General features: G+C 41.1%; 1 protein-coding gene across 4 annotated transcripts in view; it reads right to left on the reverse strand.

Annotated features, from left to right (window-relative positions):
• LOC144246272 (uncharacterized) overlaps positions 1-23,263 on the reverse strand; it is a 55,363-nt gene that overhangs the window by 27,075 nt on the left and 5,025 nt on the right. For 2 of the 4 annotated variants that reach the window (XM_085568763.1, XM_085568762.1), the window contains exon 1: positions 2,369-23,263. This exon is cut by the window's right edge and continues 5,025 nt beyond it. In XM_085568763.1, the coding sequence (XP_085424889.1) occupies positions 16,808-19,249 (2,442 nt within the window). In that variant the 5' untranslated portion in view covers positions 19,250-23,263 and the 3' untranslated portion in view covers positions 2,369-16,807. The other 2 variants (XM_085568761.1, XM_085568760.1) reach the window with 2 other exon arrangements.

Below are 23,263 nucleotides of genomic sequence, written 5' to 3' on the forward strand. Positions count from 1 at the left end.
GACATTTAAACCAAGTTTATGTGAGGAATACAAAGCTGAAAATAGTCTGTATTTCAGAGTCTGAAAATACTAACAGACAGATTTAGTTAAAGGTTTAAATTCAACTTAGAAATAAAAACCCCTGGTAATACACTCTAGCCTGGCCAGCAAAAATGATGCTGATGAAACAAACAGATAAGAAAGTGAAAAAATCCAGGCTCTCTGGTGCTCAGTTGCCTCTTGTTTTCCTGATTCAGACCCTTCCCATCTCCTTGTCTCTATTTAATTAAAGCACGTAAATGGCAGCGCCTGTCAGCCAGCGGCTTTGCATTCAGCAGCCACATCTCTCAGACTTGCTGCCGAGTCAATCTGAGGGATGAGAAGAGTGCTTTGGCTTCTGCAGTCATGGAGTTGCAGCCTCTGTAGATCTGTGGTGCCATGCAGAAGTGATAGGATCTGTTCCTGTGCCAGCACTTTGGAGGAGCAGCCTGTAACTGAGCACTCGCTGCTCTGTGTGCATCCATCCTGTGAGCAAACCCTCTACTATCCCTTGCAGTTTACAATCAGTTGCTTGCTTTTTTTTAAATTGCTTGTAACACTTTGAAATAGTGCTTTTTTTGTTTTTGTTTTTTTGTTTGTTTGTTTTATGCTTTTTTTTGTTTTTGTTTTTTTGTTTGGTTTTTTTTGTCAAATATAATTCGCCAACAATGCAGATTGCTGTACTCCAGGGAAAGGTAATTATAGGAGAGGAGTAGGGGGTTTGTGCATTGTTTTGAGAGGGAAAAGGAGATCATAAGCAGTATCATAGAAAAACAAATAACTGCAAATGTTATTATTGGCAAAAAAACCCCAAGACTAGGAAACCAGCTCTGAACTGCAGAAGTACCATTCCTCGGTTCATTGAAAAAATAAATAAATTTTTTTTTTTCTGAATGTATTCAGTAACACTGGACAGCTGCTGATGTCCAAGTAAAAGTGGTACAGATAGAAACAAGCTCTGATCATTTTATTTTTCAGGTAGAGCTGTCATGCTTCAAAGAACTTCATAGACACCAGTGGAGTCTCCTGACACCAGAATGGGCAAATAAGCATTACATAGCAGATGGGGAAAATGAGACTTAAAAAGGTTGAACAGAAGTGGCCTCCCTGGAAATACAGCTCAGCAATCTCCTGCTCAGATAAGTACCTTCAGCCTCTTTCTCCACCCTCCCCTTTGCAGCCCCAACACATCTGTGACACTTGGGTGAACATTATCCTGCAGCAGGACTGGAGCATTAGACACGAGATCTATTGCCATTGCCCCTATGCTATGCTCTGGGAGCATGATGTCAAGACTTCCACCTCTGGGAATTGATGCCTATGAGATGTCCATTGGAAACAAAAGTAGCCAGAATTATCCTGCAAGAAATGCTGGGAATTCCACTGAGCTATGTGTCACAGTCCAAACACATCACTACCTCATGCTTCAACTGTTAGAATATTGTTAGTCCAACTGAATGTATCCATGTATATGTATAAATGTAAACATTTAGCGTTAAAGTGTAAGATAACCTCTTCAGACAATTCCAGTCTGGCAGTCACCCAGACAGGGAAGGCAGTAACTGGTAGAGGGCACGTTTCACCACTGAATGAGCTCAGGATGTTGCAGGATTTTTAGAAGAAGCCAATTCTTTGCTTTCACAGCAACCCTTGAAAAATGACAGTAAGAATCAAGCCTCTCTCATAGAGAAACCCTCTAGTACACTTGAAACTGGAATTTTGAAATGAAAATCAGCAAAAACCATCTACTTGAAAAAGGCTATTTAATTTGACACGCACTAGAAATATGGAGAGGTCAATTTCATTGGCAGTAAGGTATGTTTTTTCCTCTGGCTTTAATACCTAACTTCTCAGTCTTAGAAATAATTTCAGACCTTTGACTCAGTGATAGAAAAATATTTAGTTTTGTGCACAAACCTGACAGAGAGCCAAAATCTTTTTTACAAAATGCAGAAATTTCTGGAGTTACTCCAAGGATGCATTTAATCCCTTCTGTTCAAAATTTAAGACACCTGCTGTTTTTCTGATAGTGCAGGTAATTGCTACATCTGGAGCAAGGCTGTGTCTCATCATCTCCAACCTCAGCCCCTCCCATTATTCTCTTTTCCCTTAGCAGAAACACAGTGAATCCCTCAGAGCACACCAAGGGATGGATCCAGTGCTAAATCCTCACCCAGTGGTAGCTGACTGGGTATATCTCTGCAACCTGCAGCACATCCCACACTGTTTTCCCTGCAGCAAAGGAGGGTCAATACCTCACCCATATGGGTGTCTTGAAGAAATCCTGCAGATTTCAAGATGCCTGCAGATAGTCCCTCCCTTCCACTAGCCCCGAGTAGCAAGGACAAACCTTCCTGTGGTGGGATCAGTTTGAGGACTTTTCTTCCACTTCCACTGAGACCCTGGCGTGGCTCCTGCCTCCCCATCACAGGTTGCTGGTATGGCCCCAGGATGAAAAGCAACTAAAGGCAAAGAGACATCTTCCAAACATAACAAGTAAAAGTCTCTGCCCTGGAGAACTCTGGAAGAAAGAAACAGAAAAAAGGCACAAAGGAGATAATATTAGCTTGTTTTTACAGCTGGAGACCTGAAGCTCAGAGCTGAGATTTCCACAGCAGTAATTTATGCAAACCATGAGCTCACTCAGATCCATGGTGGGGTGGAGACTCCTCCACTGAGTTCAGCTGCAGCATCTCCATCACGTGGAGTGGTACAAGCCAAAACCTTCTGTGAAGTCCTGCTGTATCTACACCTGTGCAGCTCTAAAGCCTTCTCAAATGGGAGAAAAAAAATCATTGTTTGTACATGGAGATGGGATGTTTCTCAGCTTTCAGGCTTCCTAGAAGTAATAATTCCTTGAGAAACAGCTGTGAAAAGGGTAGGATCAAGAGGTGAATTGTCAGGCACTGTGCTAATAACAAATTCACTGGTTTTCTCTTATGCCATTCTGCTGTTGTATAGATACACATGCTCACTCATAAACCCAAATGTCAACAGATTATATTTCTTTCCAAACAGGATCATGTATGAATATATATAACTCTATCTTGAATTAGAAAAATACATCCAGTTTTCTTCTCCCTGCAGGTGCACACATACATATGCACGAGTCTGCGTAGACATGTAGCTGTGGTGCAGTACACTAAAATAAAATGTGGAAGTGTAATTACTAAGTCTAAAATAGAGCAGACTCAAGAGCTACCATACCAGCAACTCCCCAAATTCCAACACCTCCGTGGCTGTATATATCCACCCCATAAATTTTCAGACTTACTGTTACAAATCATTTCAATTTGTAATCTTTCCCTTAAAATGATTTTAGATTAATCTTATTTCTTCTTATTACATATATCTTTCATGCAGAGTGTAACCAATAATCTGCTTGTAAAGCTTCCTGGCACTGGCTCTCATGAAAGTGGCAGGCAGAGTTGCAGTTACAGCAATAACGGAGAGAGCCTTCTTGCTGGGTGGCAGCACCTCTGCGTTTTTCCTCCCTCCCTGCTGTGAGACTGAAATCCATGAATTTGAAAGCTGCTTGTGTCTTCATAGTCATTATGGAGGTGTTTGTCAGCCAGCAACAATTAATGGCAACTGTAACTTTTAAAGATGAGAAATGTCAGCACCACCTGTAATTCCTGGAAAGAGAAAAGCCTGTGGACTTGTCTTCTGCAGCTTGGCAACCTCCATTGCCACAACAAATACACAGTCAGACTGACCTTTTATCTATCCTTTTATCATTTTCACTTCTACCTATTGTGCTTGTTTGCTCTCTAGTATGTGTTGGAATACATGGGTTTTGCTGTTTGAAGGATTTTCCCAGTTGTTTCACCTCCTAATGTTTGTCAGAGCAGCAGTGGTCCCTAACTGCAGGCTGGGAAGCATTATTATTCAGTCTGCTTTGCTCCTACTCCAAAAAGTCCTTGTCTTCCCCAGAACAGTTGTGACTATGCAAATAACAGGAGTAATTTTGACCACCCAAAGGTGAAGTCTGGCCTTGCCTTATTAATTTATCTTAAATGAAAAAAAATTAAATGAGCAGTTATTTTCAAACTAACTAAAATTATTCAGTATTTTTAAATTAAATGCAAAAGGAAAGATTAACCAATAACACCATGTTTCAGATTTTTAACAGAAAGCCCAAGCTAGAAAATTGTCCCATATCTGTTTCCTAGTCATGTGTAGGTATTTTTCCTGGAAAGGTATAGTGTTGAACTCTAAGCATTGGTATATATACTGTGAAAACATAGTATAGATGAGTCATTTTGCACTGGTCTTCCATTACTATCTGGTATTTTCAAGCACATGTTTTAAAATCCATACAAAGACCTTGCAAGTAATTTTGCAATGTCCTTCTTTTAGAAGGATTCTGGAATGGACCAGCAGAAACAAAGCCCCAGTTTTGTATTGATTAATCTGGAAATGAAAATGTAAAATATATTTTTTGGTGGAAGGGATATGAGGAGATCAGAGATACAATAAAAATTACATCAGAGTGTGACCTACTTAAATGAAAATTTTCACTTTTTCTTTTAGAGCTCCAGTGTCCTGGATGAATAAGAAGCAGCCTTTTTCTTGCTCTGAATTCTCTTAATGGACATTTTAATGACTACCTAGTCAAGTTTAAAGTCAGTTGTTTAATTACTAAATGCCAATATTTATGAAAGCCCAGCACATACAAGTGATAATGACACAATTCAATATTTATGGCAACACTGAGTAATCAAAGTACTCTCTGTGCTGCCACTAATTTCAGAGAACAATAAGCAAGATTTCATTGAAATTTAAAATCCAGAGACTATTCATTCTTTTGCCTCTCAGTGACTTCAGACCCAGCATGTAGTAGCAGCAAGAAAGAACTATGATTTCTTATCTCTGAAAGCCGTTGTTGAATTGATGGAGTGGGAGATATTTTTAGGGTGCTGGGATGAGATTGCAGGTGGTGGGGAACCTGAGGAGGTGAACAGCAGGAAGATAGTGCTTAATGCTCTGGCTTTTGCACAATAGCTCAGTGATTGGAACATTTGGAGAGCAGGGGAAAGTGGTGGTCAGAGTATCAAATTCTCTTTGCATGTTAAAATCCTGCTTTTCTTGCTAGCAAACTCCAAAGCCCCTTAGAAGGGGCTTTTTGCCCTGATCAAAAAGCAGAAGCACTTCTTGATTTTAGGTCCTGTAAGATGCAAAGGTCCTTGTTGAGTGTGAAACCATTCTCCAAGGCTTAGATGACTCAAATGCACCTACGCTCTGGTTTTGCTGGACTTCAGTCAGTGGGCACCAGATCCAAAAGAATGTGGGGATGGTGAGGCACAGACATTATGAAGGGAGGGACTGCACTGCTAACTCTGTTTCCATGTAGTAAGGGAAAAATTGCAAATTTGAACATTAAGGAAGCTGTTTATGTCTACTGCTGATTTCTGTACTTACATGCTTTGGTTGCAATTATATTTACCACATAACTGAATCCAGAGAAAAACCTTGTGTTTATATATTTTTTTTTTCAGGAGAAAACTGTCTACTGTTATAATATTTTATAGTACTAGAAATTATGGTAGAAATTATGTCAGTAGTTCACACCATTTCCTGCAGAGCCTGTTTCATGAAGACATGTTGTAGAGCAATATTCATCCGAAATAATGAAAGGTGTAAATTAAATGGAATAAAATTAAATCAAATTGAGGAAATATTCATTCTGCCTGGGAACGACCATACAGATATCTAATGCACTTTAAATAATGCATCCTAAGTATTTTCCTTTAGGTAACTTGATTACTCTTCCTAACCAGCTCCTTGTAATAAGCAGATGTTCTCTGCTGGAGTATTAACCAGGCTTTTGCCTTTAGGAGTCTGCTCTGAAGACGTGAAAAAAGATTTTACTGAATTCACCGGGATTTACAAGGCTGGCTGAAGGCAGAGCGAGTGGCAGGGGCGTGGCCTGCCTGGCTGTAACATCAGCGTGTAGCATAACAGAGCATCCACATGATGTCAGTGCAAAGGCTCATCTGCTCCTGCTTCCTCTCTCCCTGCACATTATTAAGGGAAAAGAATATAAGAACAAAGAAGTGTGTGTTTGCTCCTGGGTCCGTGGAGGCGGGTTAGTGCAGAAGTACAGGCAGGGAACATCTCTTTACACCCGCAAAGCAACAGGAGAATCCCTGGACTATGGGTCAAAATTAGGTGTTCACAAAATTAGGTTACTAGCCACAATGGACCACTCTTTCTTTCTCTTCCCTAGACTTTTTATACTACTTAAGCTCCACGTGAAAAGGTCTTTTTTTTTAAAATCCATTATGCTTTAGCTGCAGGTATCTCTTGTATTCTCTGTCCTATCCTAGGCTTTCTGTCCCTAGGAACAGCAGTGGCTTCAGTATCGAAAATAATTAAACAATAGTAGCATATATTAAGATTTTTATTACTGTCATTTACTTGTGGAGGCTGAGAGAACGTAAATTGATGAAAAGTCAATGATTAGTTGCCTGAAGAAAAGAAAAAGAAAAATGGAAAAATTTTTCAAGTAGAGGATGTAATGAGGCAAATAGAGTCAGAAGCCCTGTGTTTCCACCCAGTATTTGATCATAACACTCAAATTTTTTTTGTTTCTTTCCAAATGTGTGAAACAGAAATGTGTAGCATACATGACTACATGAGCTACTATGATTATAATCTGTATATTATTTTGAAGGTTTTGATTACAGTATAAAAGCCAATCACATGGGGTTTCTTTGTCCTTACTATAAATAACTTGCTTGTATTGGCACTGTCCTTACATAAATGGGCTAAATTGCCATTCATATTTGCATGTACATAAAAAATTATTCTTATTGAATGTGCTCGCAAGTAATTGTAAAATAGCAGTTGCCAACTTCTTCAGCTCCCACCTTCTAGTTGTAACTGGCATAATTTCTGATGCTTGTTTTTCGCATGCTGCAAATTTGCTCTTTTGTTTAATTTTTCTTTTGTTCAGTGAGACAAAGAATTCATATGGTTAAAGCTCATTTTCCTGTATGAGTTATGGCAATAGCAATTAAAAACTGTCTTATTTTGAACAAAATATACATATACTTATGGCTCATATCTGAAAGCTTCATTAGCAGTGATCCATGAAACCAGATCTTTGACATGAAGATGTGAAGTAGATCCTGAAACAGGATAAAAGGAAAGGGTTATTTTTTGCAAATACACATTAAGTATTTGCCACTGATTCCAACAGTCTTTGCTGAATTGCAGAGTATGGAGATTTTGTTTTGCTCTGAAAGGCTGCTCTTGCCACCACTTGATAGGGAGAACGAGTCAGCAGTTAAACTAAATGACCCATTAAGAAAGAGTTATAAAGAGATACAAATGCCTCGTCCTCACTGACTTTAAATAAAGCATGCTGAACAGAAGACTGATACTTTGAAAAGTTATTCCCAAGACTGAATAATAACAACCTTTGATACAGTTTTGTGTCTGTGATTATCCCTCCACTTATTCCCTCAACCAAAAATCCTCAGCTCTTAGTCATGATCCATTTTGGTTCCTAATCTCCATATTTCAAGGAATTCAAAAGAGTTAATGTGCATAGTTCACATCTTAATTTACTAAGAAGGTTCAGGTCTCTTCAGTACCACTGAGCATATATATTGATTTTTGAGCTTTGGTAGTTTACTCAAAAGCATCACATTTCCTTATTTTCTTTTAATTGTTTATTAACTGAGGTTATGGAAGTGTTGAGATGTTACAGAGCATGCAGATAATCATTACAACAAAAAAACAGACAGGAGAAAATGGTGGTTTAAAAACAGACTACTCAGACAACCTGGTTCTCCTTATTCCCACCCACTGCCATTTCTATCTTAGGCTCATCTTAGAAATACATTATTATATACCTGCTTTCTGTGCATTACAAAGGCAAAGACATTGCAAGCCTTGACACTGCCTGTGTCGTGCCTGTATGAGTGAGGTGCAAAGTCAGCAAGACAGCAGTAGAAGTACAGCTGGGAGGCTTCTTTAATGGATTACTGGCACCATATGAAGACTACATTAGTTATTTACTGCTGATGTGACAAGAGATTCCCTCAACAGGGATTATGGATTGTAAGAAAAGAGGTATTGCCAGCCTGAAATCTAAACTGCCCAGCCACATACCCTGGTATGTGCCTGCTGTCAACTTGCTCTGAGGTTTTGTAAAGTTAGATAACATTTATCATTTATAATAAGTCTTCAGATAAAATCTGTGCATGAAATGAACTAAAAGGATATGCCAAGTCATTGGACCCTCAGCTGTGGATGTGGACATTTGGCTGCCTCTGTTCTGTACCAGAAATGCCACGTCTAAGACAAGGATACAGGTGCTGCCATCCCAGACCCCTTCCTAGGGATTTATATTCAAAGGGGGGGACCCTGTGAGTTAAATGATGGGATGAATTTGGATCAAATAGGCAAAATACAGCCAGTGTGTCCAGGAATAAAACCAAAGCAAAATGGCCTGTCTCCCTACCTTTGTATCCATGCCCCTTTGTACAAAAAGGAATACATTTTAAGGAAACTTTAAACTTGCATGGATTTAGCCCTTCAAAACGATAACTCCATATCCCAAAGGAAGGGAGGGTGATTGTTTGAAGTACCTGTTACACTCTTTTCATTATTCATTGGATGTCTAGAGAAACATTTTGACTGCTGTAACTCTATATACCCAACAGGCTGGTGCCAGAGTTTCCATTAAACAAGTGCAAGGGCTACCTGAGCTGCCTGGACAGGGACAGTCACAGCCCTGTACTAACCTTTATCGACCTATGCACGACTGAGAAAAGAGAAAATTATGCATGGAGGAGCCCTAGCCTGTCAGTATGTCTGCTCAGGATAATGTAAAACTTTAATTTCATCTAACTGGAGATGAACACACTCAGGAAATACAGCCAAAGTCATTAATTTGAGAACAGGAATTCTGCTACCATTTAAATACTATACAGGGTGCTCTCCCTGAGTCCCCTGCTCCGGAACTGGAGGACAAAGGCACAATTCTGTTGTGGTGATATAAAGAGTTTGGAATTGCACAGACAAGAATGAATAAAGGCTCACTTTTGCTATATATGTAATTCTCTGCCAGCTGAAGCAGATTCCTTATCAGCTTCAATGTTGGCTCTGGCCAGGTGCCCCAGCCCTGGTCTGCTACATCACTCCCACTCATACCATTGCCTCAGAAAGTCTTTCAAGATTCCATCAGCCCTTACCACCTTCTCATTCTCAGTTAAAACACAAATCAAGACTGAGGCAATGTGATGATTTACACAGTCACTGATTGCCTGATTTGTCCCAGATGGGCTCTGAACTTGCCCCACGGTGACCTCACAGGAGCACATTGCACATGCACATACAATGAAGACAACTGAACGACAATTTGAAATTCAGAGGGAGCATTCACATTCTCTAAGGCTACCTCTCTTCCAGAGAAGGATGGCTTTTGTTTAGAAACACAGTTTTCTATGTGTTCAGGGTCATTCTCATTAAGACCGTTAATCCCCTACAGTAATTTTATTTACCTTTTCTTGCCCTTTTGTAGAACTGTCATCACAACTGCTTTTTGGTTTATGAAAATGCAAGGAAAAGGAATTTGTGTACATAAAAAAATGAACCTTTAAACCAAGTTTTGTCTTGAAAGCAGAGAACTTTCCTCATTTTACTGTAAGATCAGGACAGTGCTGTAGTCTCCTTGCCTTCATTTCTTTTGGCCTTTTTTATATCTGTTCTACTATTCTCTTCACTTTCTTATAGAAAAATAACTATTTTAAAGGGACAAACAATATATGTGAGTAGATATCTTAAAGGAAGCCAGCCAATACCCAGGTACCATGCATCCTGCTTAAACCTTGAAATTCCAGCAGCCCAAATGTTTTTGTTCTGAAAGGGTGGGGTGAAGTCTCTTGGACTGCCATGGAAACAGGCTGGGTAGAGTTGCCAAAAGGAATAAGAGTTCAATTGTACAAGTAATCTGCAGTTAATGTGAATATTGTTCAATGCCAAGGTATAAATATCATACTTCATAAGGAAAAAGTTTCCAGCAGATGTTCCTGTAATCCTATTTTCTCCAGTTACATGATTTTCAGTGTTGTTCATATGTTGAAAAAACTTTAATGAATGCAATTTAAGAAATAATTCATCACAGGCAGGGGACTGGAATATATGACCTAAATGATTTCCAATTTCTACTGTTTTATTGTTATGCTCATAGCTAGAAGACAAAACAAAAATGCTTCTGGTGTAAAAATATCCATGTTATTTTTTAGAAAAGTAAAAATAATTTGGTAAAAAGTCATGTCCCACAGCTAAGTACTTGTACAAGAACTGTTCACCAGCCAGGCTTGGCAAATGGTTCTGTGTGTGGGAAGTTATGCTGGTCTGTGCCCTGGCCTCAGTACACTATATTTCTTGGGGCATTTACTGTATAATTTCCTGAAATATTAAACTAAACACTATCTTTTTCTTCCTTGCTATCCGAATGCAAATTACATTCACAAGAAGTGCGGCTTCTCATTCACAGGGTGGTACCTTCTCTCCTTTCTCACTTCCAATCCGGAGATGGTTTGATTGTAAATTTTGAAAATATCTTCCTGGGAAATCATCCTTACAATAAAAAGAGGGAGGAGAAAGAAGTGAGGAAGGTATTTGTCTTTATTAAAAGAAAGCAAAGTGCAACATACAACATTTCAACCCTACATGTGGTAGCAGCCCTCATGAGTAAGTTTTGTGAAATGAATTTCATTATTTTGGGAGTCACAACAAAGAAAGAACATGGACCTGTTGGAGCAAGTCCAGAGGAGGGCCATGAAGATGATCAGAGGCTGTAGCACTTCTATGAAGACAGACTGTAAAGGGAGAAGGAGAGGGAGAGAGAGAGAGAGAGGGAGAGGGAGAGGGAGAGAGAGAGAGAGAGGGAGAGGGAGAGGGAGAGGGAGAGGGAGAGGGAGAGGGAGAGGGAGAGGGAGAGGGAGAGGGAGAGGGAGAGGGAGAGGGAGAGGGAGAGGGAGAGGGAGAGGGAGAGGGAGAGGAGAGGAGAGGAGAGGAGAGGAGAGGAGAGGAGAGGAGAGGAGAGGAGAGGAGAGGAGAGGAGAGGAGAGGAGAGGAGAGGAGAGGAGAGGAGAGGAGAGGAGAGGAGAGGAGAGGAGAGGAGAGGAGAGGAGAGGAGAGGAGAGGAGAGGCTCTGGGAAGACCTTGTGCCACCTTCCTGTATCTTAAGGGAACACACAAAAATAGCTGAAGGACTATTTACAAGGACTGTCATAATAGGACAACAGCAAATGGTTCCAAGCTGAAATAGGGCATATTTAGACTAGATGCAAGGAAGAAATTCTTTACTGAGAGGGTGGTGAGGTGCTGAATAGGTTGTCCAGAGAAGTTATGGATGTCCCATCCTTGTAAGTGCTCAATGACAGGTTGGCTGGGATTGTGAGCAACCTGGTCTAGTGGAAAGTATTCCTGCCTATTGAGGGGGGAATTGGAACTAATATATCTTTAGGGTCTTTTCCAACTCAAACTGTTGTATGTTTCTTTGTCTTTTAGTGCTCACTTAACTTCCCAGCAGGTAAGTGTAGACAGCTGTTTCTATTTCCTGTATTTACCAGAGGTGTGTAAACTGCTCTGGAGAAAGGAGGATCACTTCAAGCAACTGTAACAGATTGGTCAACACTGGGTGCCCCAGATCAAGGATGAAGTTATTCCCAAGACTATAGTGCTGTCATGCAATTCAGTGTGCAATGTGCAATATAACCGAGCTTCCTTTGGTCACTTCTCAGCAGAACAAGCAGAAAAGGCTTTTTTCCACAGGTTGCGTCATTCTGTAAATAATTATAACTATTCCTTTATGACACATTTTTATCTAATGCTTTCCATTAAAATATAATATTTTTATTAAAGATAAATTAATGTCTGAAAATGTATTTTTATCAGCTTTCAATAAAGTAGTTTTGTAATCAAAATAGTTTTTCCTTTGTTAAATGTAAGGATTAGATTTAGACTAAAAATTAAGTTAATAATTTTGAAATAATCTTCCAAGAATTAAATCAAAGCTGGAAGTTAGATGGAAGCTAGTGGAAACTTTAAAGTACAAATGGAAGTTTGAGAGCTTCTGTCAGAGGATATTACACTCTCTGATACAATGTAGAAAATAAACATGCATTTAAGAATTTTAAAATGTAGATTGATGAATCTGTAATTGCTATCTTTGATGTAGGCACAGTAGGTGTTTATTTAGGATATATTTGAAGAAGACAATGTTATGTGCAAAGGACAAATTTCAAGAGTCACAAAACATGCCACTTTTTCTTCACAAACTTTCTTACACTTTATTACATTATTGAATTTCAGCCAGGTATTGCAACCGGATAGAGGGAATGCTGCTTTCATTCTAGCAATAAATGAATCAAAGTTACCAATTTTGCAAGCAGACTTTACTGAGACAGATACAATTAAGCAAACTAAAGGATTTATAAATCATCTTTTCTAGATATCATAGGCTATCTTAAAAAAAAAGACGTGTGTCATTAATTTCCACAGATAGATGAAGTGCTGATCCCTCTGAAATGCAAGCCAAAAGATGTAAAATATAAGTCAGTGTCAGTGCAGGTTAGGGAAACTCTTCATGGCTGGGTTGGCTTCTCATGGCTCCACCAGCACGGCTACCATTCCCTTATTCCCTTGGGCAGCAATCCAAATCCAGGCTGGGACATGAACCCAGGCACGCCAAGCCAAGCTGCAAGTGTTCAAAGACCTGAACCACTCATGCTTTTCCTGAGCCCTCCTCTGCTGCACCTTCTGTTCATGCTTCTCAAGCCAAAAGCAGTGGCAGTGCCAGGAGGAGGTGTCTAAGAGCAGATTTAGGTCCCTGGGCTATTTGTTTTTTGAGTTGAAAAGACTAAAGTAGTTTCAGTGGTATAATATACACATCGCTTGTCAGGTTGAGATCAAAGCAGCTTTAGCTATAAGAGAATAGAAGATGTCTGCACTTGGCAAACTCTTATTTTTCCTCCACGTATGCTGTACATTCATCAAAGAGCATCTTCACAAGACATACTTTCAGCTGTCACCCATTCCTAAAACTATTGCAGCTGCCTTCCTTTCTTCCTCAAAAAGATAGAATGGGGCTTTTTTTCAGCCCCAGCCATCCTTCTCACTGTGCAGAGATAGGGACTGTGCAGTGCCATACAAGTTCCTCAGCCTGGGGACAGGTGCTCATTCTCTCCTGCCTCCAATGGTGTGAGTAACAAACTTGTAAGCAGGAGACACTAACAGAAGCAGGTGTCTCTCACTTTTTTTCTTTTTCTCTCTTTTTTTTTGTTGTCACTTTCCAGTGTTCTGTGAGCAGTAAACATGCTTAAATATTTGCAGGGGAAACTAAATTTTTTGTTCTTGTTTTTGTTTGACTAAAAATCTGGGGGTTTGCCAAGATACAGATCAAACCAACAGCAATCACTGTCAGTGGGATTTTTTTTCCATGTTGAAAAGGTTTAACAATTAAATTGCATCATTTACTCTGACATGTTGAGATATCAGTCACTATTGCATGGGCCAAGCATTTATTCTGGATTATATCTCCCAGTTATATAACCAAGTATTCCTTCAGTACGATGGTCTTTTTGACAAAAGATTTGACGTTCCATAAAAGATGCAATTACTGTACAGAGTTTGTGCATAAAAAGGAAAATGCTCAACCTCTGACATATGTATAGAGCTGACAAAGGAAAGAAATTCAGTATCAGAGCTGGGTAAAATGGCTCATGGTTCAAGTGGTTGTTTTTAATGCTTTTAATAAAAAAATCCTCTGCTGTTGTTTTTAAATAGATGTAGTCAAATCTGGAAAGTTGAGCATAAGAACATAATGTAGCCACAGTAGGATAATGGACTGAAAAAAATAACCACTGAAAAGACTGAATAAAAAATAAACACTTCCCACTTTGTCCCCCAATTTTTCTGGAATTGTTTAAAGCTAAAAACTACAAAACCAAAATTTACAGAGCTATTTTTTCTGAAGTGTGGACTATGCAGTAGTGATAATGAAAATAAGAACAAACCTCCTGGGATGGTTGTGCTACTTTGCCCTGCCAGGTACAGAAACATTTCTATACTTAAAGTATTTTATGTTGTTTTAAATTTTATTTCATTTCTAGGGAACAACAGTACCTCAGGTCATTTTGATGTCAGATTGTATTTCACATCATTTCTGTATGAGGTGCATTTCTTTTCTTTGGATACTTCAGGAAAACATTATGAGGAGCCTGAAAATTGATTATATGAGCTGTGGTCAGGAAAAATCATGAGCACCAAACTTTCCTTGCCAGCAACAATTAAAATATGTAAACCAGCATTTTAAAGAGTTTGAGTTGAATGGTGATGACTTTAAATGGCTTTTTAAAGATGGTGACAAAAGTACTTATGGGTATTTTCCCCTATACTCATACAATTCTGTGTCTTTAATGCAGTAATCATAATAAATATTTCCAGAACTGAAGAAACAGAGCCTGAGAGCTTGTCCATCCTAAGAGTTTCTATTGTTCTCATAAATTTTTCTCTATAATTATCTCTTCTCTTGGACACACTGTGACATAACCATGCTGCCATAATAAGCATAAGCAGTAGAAATCAAATTCAGAGCTACACAACTTATTTTACAAGGAGAACAGATAATGAAATGGTAAGTAGTGTCAATATACATTCATGGAAAAAATTGCCTAAGCCCTGCATGGCTCTGAAAGAGCAAGCTTTCCAGTTATTTTTGAATATTCTGATCCACATGGAAAATGCAGAGAAGTCCTATTTTGCAGGGCTGATTTGCTTCCTATGTGAGCCATAGCAAGGTCAGAATCCTTGGAAGGATACTGCTTCTTACCTCAAGATTTCTGTGAGCTTCTGCCTTGCTTCTGGCTTGGAAGACCTTGAAAGGCAAAAAAAGAAGAGGAAACAAGTGCAATTTTAACCAGGGGTGACTCAAGCGATTAAATCGCTGCCCACTGGCCATGCTTCACAGAGCACAAAGCGAAGATTGACTGCCCATGACGACATTTGAACCTTGTGTCATTGCTGTGAATCCTCCTGGGTGTACCCTGCTCCTTAGACTGAAGGCACTGTCATTGAGCAAGCTGGGGGTTAAAGCAGCCTTTTTATTTTGGATAGTAATTCACTAATACTTGGGGACTGAGAGGATTTGGGTTGAAGTACTTATTACAGCCTATTTCTGCCTTGGTGGAAGGAGGTGAGAAGTACAGAGCACCTCAAGCAAGGAAGAATTGAGATATGCCAAAGAACCTTGATTGGCCACCTAGAGCAAATCTTTGTGGGCTTGAGGAAACTGTGGGATGGCTGCTCTCACCTGCTTCATTACTTGCCTTTCTTTTCCTGCATATTATTTTCATTTCTACTGTTTGTAGTGTCTTTTCTTGCACTTTGCTCCTTACTATGAATTAGTATGCTGCTCAAAGCTAAATATCAGCCAAATTGATAAAGACAGGTTATTTATATCTTCTCAGGATTTAAATGCCACAGAAAAAAGTTGGGCGACTTGAGCAGATCAGCAATGTTTTACCCTGCAGCCCCATGTAAGTGACTAACTGCTTTAATGGCAGGTACATTGACAGCTTTAGTTTGGATATGGAGGGAAAATAGATCGCTTTTTGGAAGACACTGCTACTTTACTCAAATTTGCTACACTACAGCTCAAGGGTTAGAGCACACCTAGACAGTGTGACCATGCTGTAACTATCACTGTGTTAATTTGTACTTTTTTGCTCAGAAGTTGAAGCTTCTTCTTCTTCCTTTAATTAGCTGCATCTATCAGGACCTGTTTTGTTTTCTGTTATAAATGGTGGGTCAAATAAAAAGAAGGAAAGATTTCAGGCAATTTGAGAATTTTTTCTCCTTTTATTATTTCTTCACACACATATATGTAGATATTGCTGAAGGGCAGCTATTCCTGAAGGGTAGCTCAATCTTTTAGGACTAAATTGTTCCCTAGGAGCATGTAAAAGTGACTGTGTAAAGAAAACTTTAGCAATCTTTCCAAAGATTGCTAAAAAAGTTCAGGAGTACTCTGCTGCAAAATTTCAGGCATTTCAGGGCATTTTCATTTCAAACTTCAAGCATTTCTATGGAAATGCTCAAGAGACAGCATACTTAATATATCCAACATCTCTGTTTGCAAAGAATCTTTATTTCAGATAGAGGTATAGGAAGGACATTCTCAAAGATACAGAGGGTTACGTACAAAGAATGACACATTTCAGGCAATTTGAGAGACTTAACTTGTTTTATTAGTTTCTCAAACATAGATATTCAAGTATTATTTAAAAGTAGACAAGCAGCTAGGGGAATTCTCTAAACTAAGGGTAATTCTCTAAACTAAGTGTAATTCTCTAAACTAAGGGTTTAAACTAATCTAGTCTAAACTCTATTTCTCTACACTAAGGGTAGCTTTGCAAAATAGTTATATACTGCCAACACTAAAGGGCCTCTGGAATGAATGCTAAGAAACAAGTCTAATTAAAACTACAACTCACTAAATAACTACATTAAGTCCCTAATAGGCTAGGTTGCTGTCTTTGAGGTATTCCAAGCAACCTCCATCAGCTTCACTGTTGTTCTTCTGCGAGGATGTGCAGGTGGAGCCAGTTTCTGCCTCCCTGACTTAGGCAACAGCACTGTTGTAAATGGAAGGTGAAGGGCAAGGCCACTCACTGAAGTGTCTGCACAACGAAACCATGTGCTGCAGCATCTTCCTTCCGCAGGAGCAGGAAAGCAGCTTCAGGATTGCCACAGACAAATACAACAATCACAAAGAGTTGGCGTCGCAGTAATCGGCTGCCAACTTCTCCATCAGAGCTTTGTGCAGGGAATTCTTCTCAGTGTTGGAGAGCATCATCCAGACGCGAAAGTGCAGCTGAGCATAAGCCTCCATTGCCTTTCTGTGGGCATCCGGATCTCGGGCCAGGTACTCAAAGAGGTTGAGTGGCTCAACCTTTCGCATTGCTGGCGGCAAGCTGATCTCTGCAGGAAGCTTCTCGTTGCCTAAAACAAAATGGTCCAGGCGTGCCCATTTCAGGCAGAGCTGCATGTATGCCATGATGTCCCAAAGCCGCAGTGGAAATTCCGTTCTGCTCCAGTAGACCGGCGGTTCGATGTTTAACATATGCATGACCAGAGTCTTCCAGGTAGAGGTGGAAAAACCTGTGCCGCTCAGCATGCAGGTGAAGAGCTGCAGGTATTTCAGGTGCAACCTCTTAGATGGTATCTGCCTGGCAATGTGCTGGAAGAATTTTGCCTCCGCCACAGCGAATGTCTCAGTCCATGCTGTGCTTGTGAGGATGTTGGCCTTGGCGGGCTGACTGCTCACAAGGTTACCGGAGTTGCCTTTCTGGGCCTCCATGGGCTGGTTGATCACAAAGATGTCAGAGTCCCCTTGGCGCACCCCAAAAAGCATCTCCACCGACAGGGTCCTCTTGCCTCTGCTCAGCTGGAATTGGCAGGACCGGCTGCAGGGCTGAAACACCAAGTGCCATGAGTATGAATGAGGCACATGCAGCCACGAGCATCTCACCATCTGGTAAAACCAGCGGGAGGTTTTTTCCACATCCAGGTAGGAGCCGGTGCAGAGTGTCTCCAGGAGGCTGCGCTGATGCTTCTGCCGCAGCTCCTCCTGCGAGTGGTGCAGGAGGCACAACAGCTTCTCGCCCAGCTGCTCCCTCTCACACATGCACACCAGCTCCACACGGATGCTGAAGGTCCTTGCTGCCGTCTGCCCTGCACTGTTTGGCTCTAGGTGGAAGGTGTGCCCTGGCGGGGGATTCAGTGGGACCAGCACACGGTACACCCCATCCCAGTCATGGGGACTCCAGCCCTCAAAGGCACTGCCCACCCCGATGGCTTCTTGAGGCACCGGCTCGAAACTATTGCTCACGCTGTCCACAAAGACACGCGTGAAGCTCTCCATCAGCTCAGTTGTCATTGAGCAGCCTCTCTCCAGGTCCTCCACAGGCCACTCTATACCATCCACTAAAAGGATGTCCTGCTCATTCCCAGCATCTTGGGTGTCTTCTCTGTTTTCAATTCCGCCACTGGCATTTTCTTCCCTGCCACCATCACTGCCACCTTTTTCACTGGCAGCCACATTACCTTGCTCCTCTTCTTGTCTATCCTTATTCTTGTTTCCCTCCACATTCACATCAGCCTGTTCTTCATCCTTGTTTCTATCATTGCCATCTTCTGCTATCACATCCTTATTTACTTCCTCAGGTGCAGGAAAACCACTATGGGCAATTTCATTCTCACATTGATTGCTATCCTCCTGCCCAGTCCAGTCTTTGCTTCTCTGGTCATTGGCATGTCTGCTTTCCTGCACCTTCACATCCATGTATTCTTCTGTTCCATCTACATTGTCTTCACCTTCATTTACATCAGTGTTGTTGCCTGCCTTTATAGTCACACTATTGTTTTTTTCTTCGTTTCCTTCTCCTTCTTCCTTTACAGTGTCCTTGTCTTGGTCCACCTGCGCATCCTTGGTTTTTTCTTCATTTGCCTCGTCTAGATCTTCTTTATTTCCAGCAACATCGCCAGGTTCTTCATTTCCTTCCGTGGTAATGTCTCCTGGCATATCCCTATCACTCTGTCCTTCTTTCTTTAAGTGATAGTCATTGTCGACATCGTTATCTTCTTTCACATCATAATTGCCACCGTTGACATCGCTGTCCTCCTTCATCTTCACATCGTAATTGTCTTCAGTGGCATCATCCTTGTTGCCATCATCTCCAGCCACAGGCCTGCCTTCTCTGTCATCTTCAGTGCCGCTGTTGTCTGCCTCCAGAGTGATATCTCTGTCTTCTCCACCTTCCTCTGGATCAGCGGTGTCTTCTTTCTGTTCAGTTATTCTTTCATCTCCCAAGGTCTTGCGGGAGCTCTGGTCCTTGCTGCTGCTGCTGCTGGCCTCACAGCTCCTTCTCCTGCAGCCCAACCACAGGCCCAAGAGGAGCAGGATGCCAGCAAGAAACCAGAATGGCCACTGCTGCAGGGCACCAAAGAGCATGGCTCCCCAGCCCTCATCCTGCTGTTGCAGGGGCCCCTGCTCCAGCTCCTGCATCAGCCTGGCCATCTCACGGTCCAGCAGCTCCTGACGCTCCCGCATTCTCTGGTGCATAGCCTCATCCAGCCCATCCCCAGCTGGCTGGGGGTACTGGATCAGGCTTTGCACAAGCACAAATAGCAGTGACAGTAAAGCCATGGTCTGCAGGAGGACACACAGGAGGGGTTCAGTGGAGCCGGAATGGAGACAGTGAGGGGCAGGAGCGGCAGGGATGTGGTGGCAGGAAGGAAAGGGCCCCCGGCAGCTGGCAAGGCTGCGCCGCTGCCCCCGCGCCCCGCGCCCTCGGCCAGACCCTCCCGCCCGGCGCCGGGCCCTGGAGACGGGGCAGCCCCGGGGACCGGCGCTCCTGTCCCAGCCCTCCTCCAGCCCCTCTCCCCTCTGCTGTGTACTCACCGCTTGCCGAGGCTCTACTGGGGCGGCGGCACCGGCCTGGAGCCTTTTATAGTTGCCCCCATTGTGACACGGCCCCTGTGCTGTCACAGAGCCCAGAGCGCATCACAGGCCAGCCCCGCCCGCCGTCCCAGCCCGGTCATGGACTCGTCATGGCCCCGATGCAAAGCAGAAAGGAACTGAAGTATTTTTTTGTGTTTCAGGCTCTCTTATGTAGTTTTTCTCACAGCCACACAGCACTCCCCCTACCCCAGACTGGATGTGAGACTTCAAAAGGTGATGCATGTCATTTGCATCCTGTTCTGTTCAGCGCTTGAGACAAAACACCTCAACACCTCTTTCTGCTGCTGCTGGAAGGGGCAGACGAGATGGCTTGAGCTATGCTTGTAGGACGCTACCAAAACAGTAATAGCCTCTTCAGCTGCACACTCACTAGGCAGAGGAATTTTCCTCAAGGCACATGTTGGACCTGAAGGCACATCTGGAAGTGAAAAAGCATCTTGAGAAAAAATATCTGCATTTAGTCTCAGAGGAAGAATTTGAGCCACCTCAGAGCATTTCTGTTTTGTTCTATAATTTTGGGGTTGGCTTTTTTTTTTTTTTTTTCCTGAGGGCATAATAATTGTAATAAACACTACCAAATGTGAATTTCCCCTCTCCCTTCTTTGATGGAAGACAAGCAATGAAAAAGTGGCAATTGCTCTTTCTCTGCATCTTCCTTCAACATTTGCAGTTATTAAAATTTGTATCTTCTTTTCACTAGTCCATCAGTTTGAGGTGATGTCTGCAAATGAATAATAATTTTTCTTACTACTGTATCCTCAGCTTTAAGAGGATTCTCTCCCTTTCATGTTCAGATCTTTCATTTTCTGCTTTATGCATCCTTTAAAGACCAGAAGCCTTTTCCCTCTGCTTTTTAATTTACTTAGGAAAAGCACATTAATTAAACAGTTACATTTGGTTGGTTGAAGGTTGCCCATGATACTTATTGAGCTGGAGGTTTATCTGGCTGTCAGAATAACTCACTGGAGAGATCACAATTTTATAACAATGCTGGTCAACCAATGTGACCTTCAACAGGACCACCTGTGGTGAACCTTGTGAGCCCGCCTGTGGCACTCATCCCTGCCTTTTCTGGCATGATTTTATATGCTACTGCACCTCAGGCACACAGTATGTAACTTCTGTCAAGCCTTCAAGACACTAGAAGTGTGATTCTGGAAATGCTGATAAATATAAAAGATAAGACTCAGAGATAGCCATGTTACCTCTTCTTCTAAGGTTTCCAGGCCTGTAAACGAGGGGGGACAGGAACAACCAGACAATCAATTTATGGAACACTGAAAAGGTCAAGATATTGTAATATTCTGTATTGCACTGAATCTATGGGATATTAAAATTCAGATGGTTCATTCCTAGAAAATATTTGCAGTTGCACAAATAGAGAAGCTGAATCTATGGGATATTAAAATTCAGATGGTTCATTCCTAGAAAATATTTGCAGTTGCACAAATAGAGAAGCACAGATTTCCACCATGGTGGCAATTACACAAACAAATGGATCTACTCCAATTACAGTTCGAGACAAACATCCTTGTGTGAGCTTCTTTGGAGCTTTTATATTTGGAGTACTGAGTTGTTCCACTCAAGCAGAGGAACTTAACCTGATACCAGGGATGGAAGGCTTCTTCCCTTCTTCTTTCTCATACACAAAATGATGAGAAAACATTAACAGTCAGATCAACCTCTGCTAACCTTTTAACTTCAACTGTTGATATGATTAAGTCAGGAGCCTCTGTTAGACTATTTTTACCTCTTATTTTCTTTCTCTCCTTTCTGATCCTTAATTTGGACTTGACATTTCAATTGTTTTGTTGGGCTAAGGAATTTTGCCACTATTAGCTTTACTTTGACAAACCTCTCTTATTTTAGCATAGAGGGTCCCAGAAATTTAGCTAGGAGCCATTTTGATATAAGGGAAAGATCAGGTTTCTGGTCTATGTGACCCTGTACATCTTACAGGCTTTTGAGGAAAAACTCCTTTTCTACAGGATGCAATTTCTAAACCTCTGGACATTGCTAGTCTAATCGACCCTAAGTGGTGCCCAACACTTTTTAAATCCTTATCAAAATCTGGACCTGCAGCTACAACTGAGGCTGCAGCAGGAACACATGGAGCAGAAAGGGTATTATATGTATCTCGCAGAAAATAGTCTTCTCGGTACATCCCTCCTCTCAGTGCTTGCTTATATTAAGCACTGAAAGTCACAGTTCTCTATACAGAGCAGAACTTGACTATTTAGAAAGGAAATAATTTAGCCAGCTAACCCAGACAGAGAATTGAGGCATTACTTCAGGAGAAATGAGGAAGGTGATGTCTGCCATTAGTCTTCAGTTACAAGAAGAAATAAATCCTGTCCCAAATTAAAGCAAGAGTTGCAGACCTCTTGCATTGCGACTACAAACAAAGTTGAAAGAGTATTCTGGCAAGAGCTTCTGAATTTAAATACAGAAATTACACAGGTCACATGAGAACCAAAGAATGGAAACATTAATAAAGGAAGAAAAACCCTGTCCATGTCACTCCAAGATGTCTTCTGATATCCATGGCAGAATGGTGAATTTGACAGAAACATTTATGTCTGCCAGGCATATATCCAGTTATAGGAAAAAATTCTGTTTGTCTATGAAAACGCAGTTTTCAGTAAAAAAAATATGAAAACTAATTTTGAATGTATATAAACAATACAAAATCATTCTTCAGGATATCTTTATGTATCAGGAGGCACATCTTTTATAACACTTTTTTATTGCTATATTTGTGAATAACTGTTTTGAGTGCTATTTTAACTCAAATAATTAACCTTTCCTTCTATTTTATGTTTAAAAGTTTGGGGGTTGGAGTTTTTTGGCATTTGGAAGCAAGACAACTGGAGAGCATTTTCTGTGCCATCTGAGGTCAAAAGTAACAGCATGGAGTCAGAGAAGGCCATTCAGCAGGCAATTTGTATCCTCAGTTGGGTATCCCTTCTGTAGAATGCAGCTGGTATAAACTATACAGGGTCTGGGGCTACAGAAACAGCAGAAATTAAGAAAGTGAATTTTCTAGAAAAGCTTGAAGTATAGAAAACTTTGAGCATGCTGTTAAAGAAGCTGTGAGTTTGGTTCAGGGGACTGCAGAGTTGATCCCTTCTTCAGTCATATTTCAATTGTTAATACAAGAGGAAATAGATATTTTGATAATTTTTTCCTGTTAATAGTCTGTTTTTAACACTTCTAATAGATTGTTTTGCAGTCATAGTATGATAAAAACCACAATTCTTGAAAAATTCAGCTACATGTGAAAATTAGACTTGGAAAAAATGGTGCTTCTTTACAAGTATTGAAGTAGTTCTCTCTTCTTTGAGTAACTCCAGCTTTAGAACAGGTATTTGAAAGTTACTACTGAATCATACCTATGTCCTTCACCATTCTAAACAGACATCTGCACTTTGAGCCACTTTGGAAGCCTCAGCTGCTATGTGCAGTGCCTTCTCCATAAATAGCCAAAAGTTAGGGTGCTGGAGACTCCATCTTCACTGAGAAAATCCATTTAAAAACTTGCTGAAACTATTACTATCTAATAGTTTCAGCAAAATGTGATTTTGGAAAATCACATTTGTCCAGATGCTGCAGGGATGCCTTGCATTTCACCAGTTCTGTTTTCTGAGCTCATCACCGTTCACTCCTGTGCACCTACACCTTTGCAGGCATCCAGGCCTT

This window comes from Lonchura striata, chromosome 1A (genome assembly GCF_050655825.1).
Source record: "Lonchura striata isolate lonStrDom1 chromosome 1A, ASM5065582v1, whole genome shotgun sequence".
NCBI classification, from domain to species: domain Eukaryota; kingdom Metazoa; phylum Chordata; class Aves; order Passeriformes; family Estrildidae; genus Lonchura; species Lonchura striata.